We start from the raw sequence: 15107 nt of genomic DNA, 5'->3' as shown, positions 1-15107 counted from the left end.
GCTCCTGATTGTATGCGAACTTCCCTAAGAGATGGGCACTGGAATCATATATTCATCTGTTCATAACATGGTGGTACATGGTAGCAAGTGCTGTCTTATTGAGTTATAATTATCAAGAAACTGTCAAATATATATATGTTCTTTAATAAACGTGTTCTTGTCGCTTAATGATAAGCGGACGAATTAGGCATGCACGAAACAAATACGCCTTTGCTTGTCTGCAAACGTATATCCGTAAGTAGTTCATGAAGTTTCACCTGTCAGACAGGTTAATCCCTTTTGATATACACAATCATAAACATTGAATCAAAACATGTTATCTGTGGTTGTTGTTCACATAATAATTAGTAATATCTTGTAGAAAATTCTAGTAGATTCCCACAAAATCTAAAAATAGCAAAAGGGTACTTTCCCGGTAAGACCACGTCGGCATGATTTCACTTCCGGTGGTTTGTCCAATCAAAACTTGTATACGATATCATTCCATAAAACTTGACAAAGTTGGTAAACAGTGGCTACCAACACAGGCCGTGTGGTTATAGAAATTACGTCAGATTTGGCATCATCAATGTTCAATTGTATTGTTGTGTCTTCATGGGTAGACGGAGAAATAAGAGGTTAACAACACTGCTGACATGGTTTGTCACATCTGTCGGGGCACTTTGCTACACATTTAGTTGCATAGGTGCAACAAACGCCGATACTGTTTTGGACGAATTTGCAGATAAAAACAATGCATTCACCACCAGTCATTACGGTCACGATCCTGACTCATCTGAGCAGACGGCAGCTTGTCATTCCAAACTACACAAGGAGAGGTGAATTCATTCAAGCGTTATGACTAATTGTAATGTTAATAACGATCCATTTTGGTGCATTGCATATGCTTTAAATGAAGTGATCAAATGATTTTGATGTTTTAATATGCAGCATTTAAAACCACAATAACTTAAATGATTTTAATGTTGACCCTAGTGTCTCTGTGTGTGTGTCTGGTCCCTAAAACTAGGCCTTTGCATGAGAAATGATAATCAAAATCATTGGGGTCAAAAATTACCCCCTCCCCCCTTTAATTTTCTGCATAAGCGTGCATCATTAGTAATCAAATATTATGAATATTAAATATTCAAAGGTCAATAATTTAATGAAACTTATACATGTACACATTGTGTCATAGCTTAGAAGAAACTGATGTCATGTGACTGTGTACCTTTACAGAAGAGACATGTTGCCATTATTGTTACCAATGTTGTCCCCGTATACATGGAGTGGCAGCAAAAAGACATAAAGAATGTTTTGTACAAAGCAAAAACTAGAGCTTTAGTGTGAAAGGAGATTACTAACTAGAATTTTGTTTGCTCTTCAGTCACCTAATGATAGTGAGTACACTAAATGGAGATGTTTCTGCTATTGACATCAACAACAAAGGAAAGCTTGAGTGGAGGATATCTGCAGACTCAAGTCCTCTCCTGTCTTCAAGTATCAGCAAACTGGAGGTATTTATAAAAAAGTAAACAAATGACATTTAATCTTTCGCCATATTGTTATCTTTGTTTCATTTTCATTAATTGTTTACGTATACCAGTAATATGTTCAAATTTTGTAAAGCATGATTTTTGTCTCATGCATGATGAAGTCGACAACAATTGACAACAATTTATTAGACTTTGTTAGTTAATTGTCCTATTTTAAAGTTTTTGTGTTTAACCCTACACTTGGATTAATTTTTAATTTTTAATGAAACCTGGAATATGCACATTTCAGATTTTAATTTTCAACTGCGGTTAACTGTTAATTGAACTTTGCTTATTAATTGAGCTATGTTAAAGTTCTCAGTTTGTCTCAATATTGAGCTTTATTTCTCTCAAGTTAAGTATTTAAGCTATTATATATTTTGGTTTGGTGTTCTGCTTTATATCTCTCCAAGTACATTAACTATCATAACCAGATCTGGAATATACTTTTATCTATATATGGTCACCCAAACAAATATTTCAGGTTCCTAATTTTGTCTATAGTTTACCATTAATTGGAATTGTGCCATTTTTGAGTTTTGTGTTTAGCTCTATAGTGAGCTCTCTACATACATACCGGTATTTATATATTTCTGATGATGTGGACACGCTGTGTCACACGTGGCATATAATTATATGTAATTTGTGTTATACTTTATGCAAGACAAGACTTATTATGGTTTGGCATTGTCTGTCCATCCATCATAAACTTTCAGTTGTTTAGAGATTTCCTCCCACACAGTTTTCAACCTATCTTTTTCAGATTTGTTAGGTTTAATTACCATGAAAAAGTTGTGTTTTCTTGAAAGGCAGTTTAATTCAACTGTTTTTGGAAAGAGTTACTGTCCCCCATTTTTTTTTCATAATGCCAACATTTCTAGAGATCTACTCTATCACATACCAACTGATTATCAAACTTTGTAATTTTGATAACTTTGACATCAAATTTACTATATGATGATTTGATTCAATTAGAAAAAAGAAAGGAATACTGTAGTTATATCCCTTTACATTTTCAATGATTTGGTAGCTGTGATACCTCTCTAACCTTGAGATGGTGTTGTGGCAGAATATCAGTTCAAACTTACTGCAATACATCAGTTAAAGAATATATTTATAGATAAGTCGCAATGGAATGCCAACTCGTCTGATTCCATCACTGGATGGAGGCCTGTATCAGTATGATGGTGAGAGTATTGAGGCAATCCCGATGACTGTAGAAACACTTCTCAGCTCCTCCAACAAACTGAGCGACAAGATGATGATGGTTGGTTCTAAAGACATCAGAACTTATGGAGTCAATCCTGCAGATGGACAAGTACAGTATAAACTATATACATATGTAAATAGTAGTGTCTGATCCTGAACTGTAAAAGTTGTAATAGACTTCTACCTTAATAGCAGTCATCAGGTACTTGGTCAGTCTTTTACACCTAAGTAACATGGTTCTTAGTGTTACTAGAAAATTAATACACTATTATTGTAGAAGGCTGATAAGTTGGTTAACATTATTAAAGAGATAGAAAGCACAATAAATGTGAAGGGTTACTGGTGACATTGATGTGAATAAATATGAATAAATGAAAAGGTCCTATGTAGGAGAGTTACTAGCTATATGTTAGGGAGTTACCAGAAAAACAGTAGATATATGTATGAAAGGGTTATTAGCTATAGGAAACATGATTGAAGGCATGACTGATATATGAGATGGTTTATGGGAAACAGATGATGACAGCCAGTATGTATAAGAGAGTTACTGGGAAACAGATGATGACAGGCAGTAGGTATGAGAAAGTTATTGGGAAACAGATGATGACAGCAAGTAGGTATGAGAGGGTTACTGGGAAACAGATGATGACAGGCAGTAGACATGAGAGGGTTACTGGGAAACAGATGATGACAGGCAGCATGTATGAGAGGGTTACTGGGAAACAGATTGTGACAGCAAGTAGGTATGAGAGGGTTACTGGGAAACAGATGATGACAGGCAGCATGTATGAGAGGGTTACTGGGAAACAGATGATGACAGGCAGTAGGTATGAGAGTTACTGGGAAACAGATGATGACAGCAAGTAGGTATGAGAGGGTTACTGGGAAACAGATGATGACAGCAAGTAGGTATGAGAGAGTTACCAGGAAACAGATGATGACAGGCAGTAGGTATGAGAGAGTTACCAGGAAACAGATAATGACAGCAAGTAGGTATGAGAGGGTTACTGGGAAACAGATGATGACAGGCAGTAGGTATGAGAGAGTAATTTGGAAACATGATGACAGGCAGAAGGTATGAGAGGGTTACTTGGAAACAGATGATGACAGGCAGTAGATATGAGAAGTTACTGGGAAACAGTTATTTACAAGCATTGTAATGTATCTTGAAAGAACCTGTCTGTAAAATTAATATGAGTGTGAAGTCATATTTTTTCTTATCCAGATGAATTATGTATGTTCTGCGGAAGGCTGCCAATTTGTCGCAGAGTCCGATGTGACAGAGATGGATGACATATTGGTGATAACACGAAACACACAAACTGTTCGTGCTGTAGACTGCAGAACAGGAGGCGAAAAGTAGGTCACAAGTGAAGAAATATGATGAATATGATTATCATCTTATCTTCATTTCCTAGTGGTGTCACATTAAATGAATGTATTTGGTACTAAATAGTCATTTCCTAGCCAAGGGGAAATCAGGCCTTTAGTTGAACTTTATAGATTTAAAAGAAAACAAAATTTGAGTGTTGCTAATTTCACATGAGGTTCCTGTTAGATTTTTTTTTCAGATTTGAAGTCCACTTTTTAAAATAATGCATGTCATCAATATTCTGTAAATGTTCTTGATTACAGGGAAATAATTCTGATAGAACTAGTAAAGTACTCTGTTGTATGGAATCATTGAAACATTTGCTTTGTTGGTTTAAGGTGGAACTTCAGTGTTGGCCAACATGAGCTCCAGTTTCTGGGCGGAAAGAGCGTACCGCCATCACAGACAGTGAAAGATAATTCTGATGATGATATCTCCATCTTGACATGTGGTTCAGACGGTATGTTAAAAAAAATATACATTTATTGAGGAAAAGGAGGCAATCGTACAAAACTTGACATATTTTGCTATATACAATACTTGATTCAGTAAAACAGTAATGCAGGATGAAAAATAATTTGAAAGATATAGTGAACATATTTTTGTCCCTGTAACAGATCGAAAAGATTGTTGGCTGTGATTGTAATAGTTTAGTACCATAATTTGACACCAATGTGATTTAAAGCTCATATGTGTATAATGTGAATGTGAATTTGGTTTTGGTTAGTCGTGCAGGAGATTTATTTTCATGGAGAGACAAAATAGGGATACTTCCCTTTACTTGTGTTTCTGCTTTGTTAAATCCTAAGATTATCGGGGTATTTTCTTATAGATGACGAAGAAGAAGACTTAGATTTTAATATCCAGGACACACTGCGGATTGTGGTACCAGAGGGACTGATTGTGGGTATGGACCCAAGTGATTCCAGCTTAGTTGAATGGCAACACAAGGTTAGTATGGAAAAGTAATTAGGTGGTAATGTCATAATGGAAACAGGCTTTTCATTCTTAGGAAATCACTTCATACCTGGAAGGGGATAGTCTTAACTATATCCCTGTTATGAATAATTGTGTCTTGTCTGTTCATGTATTGATGTCTGAAGTATATAATACATACTTTTGTCTTTGTTTACCAGCTCCTGGTTAATATTACAGGTGATAATGTTATTATACATTGCAGTTCACTAGTCCTGTGGCTGGTGCTTGGTTCCTTCACAAGAAGGAGCTAATGCCTGTGAATGTGTTTGACAAACGACTTGTACCTGCCCTGTCAAGTTTTCATCCTCCTACTGAAGAGCTGCCTATGGAACCTCTGTTATATGTAGGTTGGTATCTGAATAAATCAGCTTTTAAGTATCCAAATGACTCATACAAACTTGTTTGTGTCTAGAGTAATTCTTGTAAATATTTTTAGTGTGTAAGTAATTCATATCAGCCATTCTTAATCAGAGTTATTTTCAAAGTAAACATTTTAATTTGTGAGCAATTTAGATCAGATGGTCTGAATCATTGTTATTTTCAAGGTAAACAATTTGTGTCTGAACTCTGTTCTGAGTCAGAGTTATTCTGCTGTTAGTCCCATTCGATGAGGGTATAGCATGAAGGGGCCCGATTTGGACTATGAGTTTGCTATAAACCTTTCATTTTGTAGTATAGTTATCATGGTGATATCACTGATAACATGCTCGGGATGTTCAGTACATATATTACACATGTATCAAAAGTGCAGACCAGTGAAGCGTTAAGTCTTGTGTTGAAAAGTTGAGCGAGATTTATACTGTTTATTGATGAAGATGAGGTTTTTTTTAATGAATGGACTTTAGTGGAGTAATGCTTTGTTTAGGTCTTCATCATAATCAGCTGTATGTTCAACCCTCTACAACGATGAAAGAACATGTATCACAGGCAGTGTCTAAAGGCGAGGTCAGTAGACTGGACGTCCCAAGGGTAACCTGGAAACCTTACCTTAATTCTGGTAAGTTGGAAGAAAAAGCACTGATTCTTTACACCATTGTCTTTCAAACTATTCTGTTTTTCAGACAGGAAGTTTTACAAAATTTCTTTCTTTTCAGAACTTAGTTTCTATATGCCTTGATTGACAAAAGGCAAATTGGTATCTTTGTTTCTCATATATCTTGGTGTAAATAATTGTTATCAGCATGTATAAAACAGATCCTTGTATATTTTACTTTTCTGGGTTCAACATCCTATCAACAGCTAGGGTCATGTGAGAACAGGTGTTCAAGAGAGATACCTCCTTTCAGACAGATGCCCTATATAAGACGGACACCCCGTTTCAGACTATCTGTAATTTTCATAGAAGTACATTTAAGTAATTCTAGCCAAAGATGAGATATACAATAACATATAGCTTTGTTTATGAAATGAAATTGAATGGATGTTGTATGTGTTTAGCCCCATCAAGAACACCTTGGTTGAACTACAAAGGTCATGGTGAAGTGCCCCTTCTAGATCACTGTGAAAAGAATTTACCAGAGATGGAGGATGAACAAGAAAGGGGTCTCTCTGTGTGGCATGAAAACTACCCTTTTGGTAAGAGTGTTTGAATCAATATCCATCAGTGTAGGGGTGCATTTCAACAAGAATACAAATCTGACCATCAGGCATATCTCCATAAACTAGTCACCATTTTATTAATTGTTATTTTAAAGGTTACTATTGTGCAACAGGTTTATTTTGCTATTCTCAAATTTTGTCACATGGTATGATATCTAGAACATCAATTATTTTCCTGTCATATATTTATCATTGGAGTATAGAAACTAAAATGTATAGATATGTTCTCATTTCCCATTTGAATTTTGCCATTTCAATGTCAGCCATGCAGTCTTATTTTGAAAATAGGGAGAATTAGACATTTATTTTTAAAAAAGATTCTGTTACCTGTGAACAATTTATAACAAAATTGTGGTTTTGGTAAGGTAGTTTAATGCCAAAAAAACAATATTTTAACTTGAGCCCAGTCAGGAATGTTTTAATATCTAGCATCAATATGTCTTTTTTTATAATTACAACCTGACCTTATTTCTTCATTGTTATCAATAAAAATTGTATGAAAATGAAAAACCTTAATTGTACCAAACATATGAATTTTATTTATTACATTTATTTTTACAGACAATGGTTACTACCTGTATCCAGAGTTTGAATTTGTGGTACCAAATTCTTCATATAAGAAGAACAACTCTACCTCTCAAAACAGCAGCTCCTCTATAATAGAAAGTGTCATGACTACCTCATTGTGGACCTACTGGTAATTATAAGAACATAATTAATGAATCATGTTAATTCAGATTTCTAAGTAAACACCATCTGTGTATCTTCCTGAACCATATGTTTTTTACGTAATATTTAAAGACTACTGCTTTTTAACACTTATCTATATAGTTGTTGAACTTCTGTGTAAAGATCAGCTACAAAATTGTAAAGACCATTTTTCCTGCTCTCTTGAAAGGCCTTTATGGATAGATGTAAATTATCATGAAAAAAAATCCTGTTTTTGCAGTTTTTTTGTTTGGATTGTAAGGGAGTAGTCAGACACAGTATTAAAATGATACAGCATTGTGTCACACTGATTTCTTCCTTCTCTTGTACACTTGGCTATAGTGTATGTGTCATAATTTCTATTCTAAACATGTCAGAAAGTATTCACAATATCAAAATTACTAACATGGTTATTGAGAAAAAATTACTGCCAAACAGGGTAACCAGAAGAATCTACAAATCAAAGTTTTCCCTACTTGTATATTGGTAAATGTTAAGTAAATGTGACTTCAGAAGATTTTTAAAAATATGATTATCACTTAACTCCAATGCATTGCAATGTGTTTAGACTTTGGTACAGTAACTTGACTTCGACATTCACAGGAATTTATACTATTATTATATTTCCCAGTCCTTCAGTGTTTTTATCTGATTGTCTGGTTATTCATGGTTTTCACATTTCAGGAGACAAGTGATCAGCATCAGTGTTGTCACTTCCATCCTTGTAAACATTATCCTACACAAATTGGGGCGGAGGAGAAACATACCACTACTTCCACAAGTTAGTGTTTCGCAGTTGAACTGCTAAATTGTCTCATTTATAGATAATTTATCATCTTGTGACTGATTTTAAGGTATATTTCAAACATAAAATTATGTTGCCAACATCGGTGATACTTAATGTATTGTTCCCAAGGTATTCGTAAAATGACATGTCATATTGGAAACAGCCATATTTAATTTAGACAAAACTAAATTTTGAAGCCTAGAAGGAGATTAAGGAAAATTAAAAAGTTATTAAAAAAAAAAGTCAAAATCCAGACTGGGAGGTGCAGCAGCCCTATGATTAGATAAATTTCAATAATACCAGATAATTTTAGAATAGCGTCAAGTACATGAGTATTTTCTGAACTCTGCAACTATTTGAGTGAATTAAAACGTGGTAAGCAAGTTACGGCAAACCTCGGGAACTTGAAGTCCACCAGCAGTGTCTACCACCTGCTATCTTAAAGATTATACATAAGATACACGAGTGAATAGCAATTTGTAACATTGATTATGCTTTTGTTGTAGATGTCAGATAGTGGCAATGTGACTGTGGCAGTAGATCAGGACTCAGCAGTGATACAGAAAATAACTGAAGAGTACACATCGAGGTAGTATAGAGATAGCATTTGTGTGTCCCAGTATTTTTGATACAAGTGTCTCAAGGACATGTCCTCATACTCTTATCTATAGATTTTTAAACAATCATACTTCTATAATTTTGCAAAAGAATGTCTTTTGCTGTTTCAGTTTTTGCCAAATTATTTTTTATTTTTAATCTTCTTGAAACTTATAATATGATTACCCTTAAAGAGAGAAGGATATTTGAATAGATTAATGACTTTATAATAATCTTTTACGATGAGTTCTCTGTCACTATTATGCACTTCTGAAAGATTTCATTGTTACAAGAAGCTAGTTTTCTCTCTAGATTGCATGGTTTTGGCCTCCTTCAACATTAACTCCTTCATGACTTTTCTTAGGTCTTTCTTTGTCATTATTCTTAAATTTCTCTTTAGTCTACTGTATGATAGTTTCAATCTATTTCAATATTTCTGAAGGTGTTCTCATTGTTATATACACTAGATACAGACAGGACTTTGAGCAGATCCAAGTTCTAGGTAGAGGAGGCTACGGAGTGGTGTTTGAGGCCCGCAACAAAATGGACACCTGTTGTTATGCTGTTAAGAGGATTGAACTTAAAAGCAGGTATGATTCAAGCTGTGATTAAACTAATATCTAAAAGGAAGTAACTTTCAGTGGAAAAGAGTTTTGATAAGTAAGAAATTAAAATTTTTATTCATATTTCATATCCATTCTGATTAGGGTTCCTATGTTATTCCCTCCATTAGCCTTTGACTATCTTCGTTGGTATTGAATTTAAACTGATTTGAAACTTTATATGTATATTTTTTCCTTCTAAGTCATGTTTTCAGGAGTTTGTTATGGTGTGCTATGTACAAGAATTGTATGTTTTATTATTTCTAAATAGTGTTTGATAAAATAGGTAAATAAAAATGTTTCCAGTGCCAAAGAAAAAGTGATGAGGGAAGTCCGAGCACTGGCCACTCTGGAACACACAGGAATTGTACGATTTTTCCATGCCTGGGAGGAGTCGCCTCCCCCAGGCTGGCAGGAGGATATGGATCGCCAGTGGGTTGACAGGTAAGGACTGACATTGTTCATGGTTGGTAGAGACAACACTTTATGGTACAAAGAAGTTTTTCATTAGACTTTGAGGATGATATGGCATTTTTTATGCCCCCAGATCAACAGATTGGGGGCATATTGTTTTTGTGCTGTCTGTTTGTTTGTCATTCTGTTTGTTTATTTGTCTGTTGTTAACTTTAACCTTGCCTATAAATATTGCATCATAAGAGGTAGGGCTTTCATATTTGACATGTGTGTTCTGTATGACAAGACCTTTCCAATGGTACCAAAATTTTTCACCTTGTGACCTTAACCGTAACCTTTGACCTACATTTGAAAAAACTTTTCACCATGTGATTTTAATTTTGTTACAACTGGGGGACATAGTGTTTCATAAACACATCTTGTTTTCATTGAATTTTATAATTTTTCCTTGCTTTAGTACCTTACTTTAGTCCTAGATTTAAGATGGCCTTGAAAAATACGGCTTTAGGAAATTCCCTTGTACAAACCAGAAATTAATAAGGGATTTTCTCCTGTCTCCTGTAACTAAGCAAAGCTACTTTTAGGGCAATTACAAGAAATTGTACTCAGTCCCTATGATTGAATGTCAATGAAAAGCACTGGAATGGGAATATCCAATTTGTATTAATTGAATTTTGTTTTGTAGTGAATGTGTGACTTTGCCAACACCATGTAACTCTGTAGAGACAGAATCACATGCCTTAAGTATACCAGATACACCAGTGTTTGACCTTAAGAATCCATTTGGAGGTCAGTCAAGAAACTTCGATTATAACTTCTCAAAAAAAAAGGGTAGTAGTGCTGAATTTTCTGTTGACCAGTCGTGGATAAGCTCGGATACAGAACCTAGTCGCAATCAGCCATTTTTCAATATAAGTGACGATTTAGACAATGAGGATTCGTTTGAAGTAGAATTCAAACTAGAAGACAGTGAAGATAGTGGTAGCTGTTCAAAGTCTCTTCCATTTACCAGACATCACAAAGACTGCTGGAAATCTGACAGCAATTCCTTCAGTGTACAGTTTGAGGACTCAGGATGTGCTGAAAATGAGAAAAGTTCGAAGAGTGAGTCAAGTGGAGGCATTGTGTTTACAGGAGAAACAAGTGATCAGAATTCTAATAACTTCAGACTAAACATGCCACTTTCAAGTTGTTCAAGTCAACTCTCCGCTTCCACAGACATACAGCTATCCAAAACTAAAGAGTCTCACAAAAATCCAAAAGATGAAACCAAACAATTAAAGGAACCTTCACAAAAATTATTCCTATATATTCAGATGCAGCTGTGTCAAAGAGAAACTTTGAAGGAATGGTTAAGTGCTAATAATAAACCAAGGAACAAAAATGATATGCTGAAAATATTTGGACAAATCGTGTGTGCAATTGAGTATGTTCATGGCTGTGGCTTAATGCACAGAGATCTGAAGGTAAGACTTAGAAATGTATTGTGATTGACTTAATTATATCATTGATCGCAGTTTATTGTCTATTTTGATTCCCAGATAAAATCTCTTGAGATATAAATTGTTTACTCTTTCAATCAAGATTTAGTGGATTCTTGTTATTTTTAATTTCATTTTGTTTTTCTCTCTCTTTTTTTCAGCCCTCCAACATATTTTTTTCAGCAGATAATGTTATAAAAATTGGAGACTTTGGCCTGGTCACAGCTCTGTCAGAGGAAGAGATTTTAGGGGAAGAGAATCTGGGAAATGTGACTTTCAAACATACAACAGAGGTTGGGACTAAACTCTATATGGGACCAGAATTGGTAAGATGCAAGATAACAACATAAACAGTGTTTTTGAGTTGAATATTTCACAATCTGGAATGATAATATGAAATTTGTTTGTGTTGTTTCTTCAAAATATGATTCCATGCCTACATAAGTTAAACTTTTAGAATTGATTTAGTTGGTATTATGAGTATTATTGATGTTGTAGGTCTGTGGGAAAACCTACGGACAGAAGGTGGATATTTTCTCCCTGGGAATGATCCTTTTTGAATTGCTGTATCCATTCAGCACCCAGATGGAGAGGGTTCGTACCATGACAGCGGTTAAGATAAGACAACTCCCAAGAGAATTTGATATGGCGTATCCAGAACAGGTAACTGTACTCATATATATAATTATATAAAATCAGAACCTACCTTATTATAAACTTCCCTGACAAAATGCTGAACAAGATCAATCAAGATAATATTAACTTTAACCGATATCAAGATGTTTCACAAAGCTTAACTTCATTGTATGAAAAGACATGAGTATACAGAAAAGGATCTTACTGACTGTTGTTGTCACCATCTTCTTAAATTAATGGTGAAGATTTTTTATAATACACATAATGTTATTTTTGTCTCCAAACCTGCATGGCCACAGAATTTTTTTCAACATGTCATGTGAAGGGGACATACAGAATGGTGATAACATTTTAAAGATAAAATATTGGCTACACTTTTACAGAGTAAATACATCAGATGGCTTCTGTGTGAAGATCCTTGTGGCAGACCAACAGCCACAGAAATACTGAAGAGTTCCATGATGAAGGGCTACTGTTGTAGTCCACCTCCAGCTCGACCTCGGCTCAGGACCATTTCTAACGACAGCAGTGGTAGTAGTGGTTCAGTAGGACATGTCAGAAATCTGTCCATGTAAACATTTCCTTGTCCTCATATCTAACTTACATTAATATGTGTTCCTGGAATTGTGAAAGTCTTCCTGTTCTGATGTAAACAACAATCAAGTACATTGATCACATGTGTGTTATTGATGCAGAAGCTGTATGATAATGATTTTCCTGTTAGGATCAAATATCTCATCTGTATTAACATATCTTTATTTCAAGGTCCCTCTGGTTCTAGAACAAGGAACACAATTGGTTGATTCACTGTCAATATGTTGGTTAATAATATCTGATAACTTTGTCAGCAAGATATGTCACTACTGGCTAATTGACAGGTCTTTTTCTTGGAACCTCCTAAGATAGAGGTTAGCATTAGTAGGTAATAGAACCTGTCTGTTTCTTCTGAATATATTAGTATGTATAGCTGGTTTGGGTTTACTTCATGTGATGTGGATATTCTGTTGTTACCATCTCCATCAGGTCAATGTATGTATAAAACACTTGAGTGATGTTCCCAGTACCTAGCATGGAAACAGAAGAGCTATTTCAGTATGATGTCTAACTTAACTTCAGGACCAATAGTGTTCACTAAGCGTACCACACATATAACTTACAGGTAGTTGATTCAACTGCAAGTTACTAGTGTAATGCAGGTAGCTGGTTTAACCACAGATAATTTGTTTAACCACAGATAATTTGTTTTACCACAGGTAATTGGTTTTACCACAGATAATTGGTTTAACCACAAATAATTGGTTTTACCACAGGTAATTGGTTTTACCACAGGTAATTGGTTTTACCACAGATCATTGGTTTTACCACAGGTAATTGGTTTTACCACAGATCATTGGTTTAACCACAGATCATTGGTTTTACCACAGGTAATTGGTTTTACCACAGATCATTGGTTTTACTACAGATCATTGGTTTAACCACAGATCATTGGTTTTTACCACAGATCATTGCTTTAACCACAGATCATTGGTTTAACCACAGATCATTGGTTTTTACCACAGATCATTGGTTTAACCACAGATCATTGGTTTTTACCACAGATCATTGCTTTAACCACAGATCATTGGTTTTACTACAGATCATTGGTTTTACTACAGATCATTGGTTTGGGGTAATGTAGACCTGTTATGCGACATCACAGTAATACTTAAAGTGTAATAAAAATCATCTTTAAGGTTATAGATATCATTGCATGGTTAGTATGTTTTTATTGTTCCTATTGGTTATAAATATTGAATCATCATTTCACCAATATGAACCAATTTTTTTATGGTTTTATGGTTTCAAACTTAAACGCAGCTATATACATGGCCATTCGATATAAAGATAATTAGAGATCTTAATATTTTGGCTTTAAAGTTCTATTCATTTTTTTCTTCAAGTATCATTTTTTTCAGGTTTTATAATTTGTAAGATACAAAGAACTGTAAAATAATGTGCTTTATAACAAATATTTCATCCTGACATCATGTATTCTTCATTAGAACTAATTTAAAGAAGTATGATAAAGGCTTATAACTATGTGCAGTTATGTAATAAAGGAGCATGTAAGTGAAAGAATAACATCTTCAAATTTAGTCTAAAGTTGTGCCAGGGATGATTTCATAAACAAATATTTCATATGGTGGATTTGGATAGGGTTTCATATTTACCAACCCAATTTGATTTTTGAGGTCCACTGTATAATTTTTTATGTGAATTGTTATGTATGGAAATAAGGGCAAATGTATCATTGTCAACTGCTTCGTAAAAGGTGTCAAATGAACAAAAATGTCATTAATATTTGATTTTGATTCATACATATTTGACACAAACATTAAATGGACCAAAAATCACTAATTCTCAGGTTTTGTTGAACATTCCTTTTACAGTATAATGTGATCTCGACATTTTGAACAAATTTATCTGCTGACATTGTCATAGTCTATAGTCTCTGATAAAGGATATTGTATTTTGGGGTTGTTTTTTTTCCTATAGATGGTGACTTTAATTACACTCCCATTTGCTTTTTGTTACTGATAACTTGTAATAGAGTCTTTATAACTGTGTTAGAACCATGGTCTCAATACACAGGTAAATGTGTAGATAATGGCCTATTATGTACGAGTATGGTTACTTTAACTGAGGGACACGGTCTCAATACACAGGAAAATATGCTAACAGTGACCTGTTAAAGTCAGTTTAACTGTGTTAGGGACATGGTCTCAATACACAGGTAAATATCAGTCAGTTAATCTGTGTAAGGGACACAGTCTCAATACACAGGTAAATATAACAGTGACCTGTAAAAGTAAATTAAACTGTGTTAGGGACATGGTCTCAATACACAGGTAAATATCAGTCAGTTAAACTGTGTTAGGGACACAGTCTCAATACACAGGTAAATATGCTAACAGTGACCTGTAAAAGTCAATTAAACTGTGTTAGGGGCATGGTCTCAATACACAGGTAAATATGTTAACAGTGACCTGTTAAAGTCAGTTTAAATGTGCTAGGGACATGGTCTCAATGCACAGGTAACTGCTTCCCCAGCAACATGCAAGGAAAATGTCTCTCAAATGGTACAAATGGGAAAAAATGCTTTATTTATCCTGTACTTATATGAACATATTGTCAATTTTAATTTGTAATTAAAATTTTGCACATGCTCTT

General features: G+C 34.5%; 1 protein-coding gene across 1 annotated transcript; it reads left to right on the top strand.

The window, feature by feature from the left end:
- The first annotated feature begins 591 nt into the window (after nucleotides 1-591).
- Nucleotides 592-13170, top strand: LOC132562808 (eukaryotic translation initiation factor 2-alpha kinase 3-like). The gene is made up of 18 exons (XM_060227579.1): nucleotides 592-818; nucleotides 1367-1496; nucleotides 2635-2832; nucleotides 3949-4082; nucleotides 4434-4555; nucleotides 4928-5046; nucleotides 5276-5420; nucleotides 5939-6070; nucleotides 6511-6648; nucleotides 7234-7369; nucleotides 8065-8161; nucleotides 8674-8756; nucleotides 9232-9354; nucleotides 9673-9810; nucleotides 10466-11246; nucleotides 11423-11587; nucleotides 11760-11924; nucleotides 12281-13170. The coding sequence occupies exons 1-18, from the start codon at nucleotides 595-597 to the stop codon at nucleotides 12470-12472; spliced, it is 3222 nt and encodes a 1073-aa protein (XP_060083562.1). The 5' UTR covers nucleotides 592-594; the 3' UTR covers nucleotides 12473-13170.
- Nucleotides 13171-15107: the final 1937 nt, after the last annotated feature.

The sequence above is a fragment of the Ylistrum balloti genome, unplaced genomic scaffold (assembly GCF_031769215.1).
Source record: "Ylistrum balloti isolate Yb309-2 unplaced genomic scaffold, AGI_CSIRO_Ybal_v1 Utg371516, whole genome shotgun sequence".
Taxonomy (NCBI): domain Eukaryota; kingdom Metazoa; phylum Mollusca; class Bivalvia; order Pectinida; family Pectinidae; genus Ylistrum; species Ylistrum balloti.
This window is presented reverse-complemented; position numbering and strand designations above follow the sequence as displayed.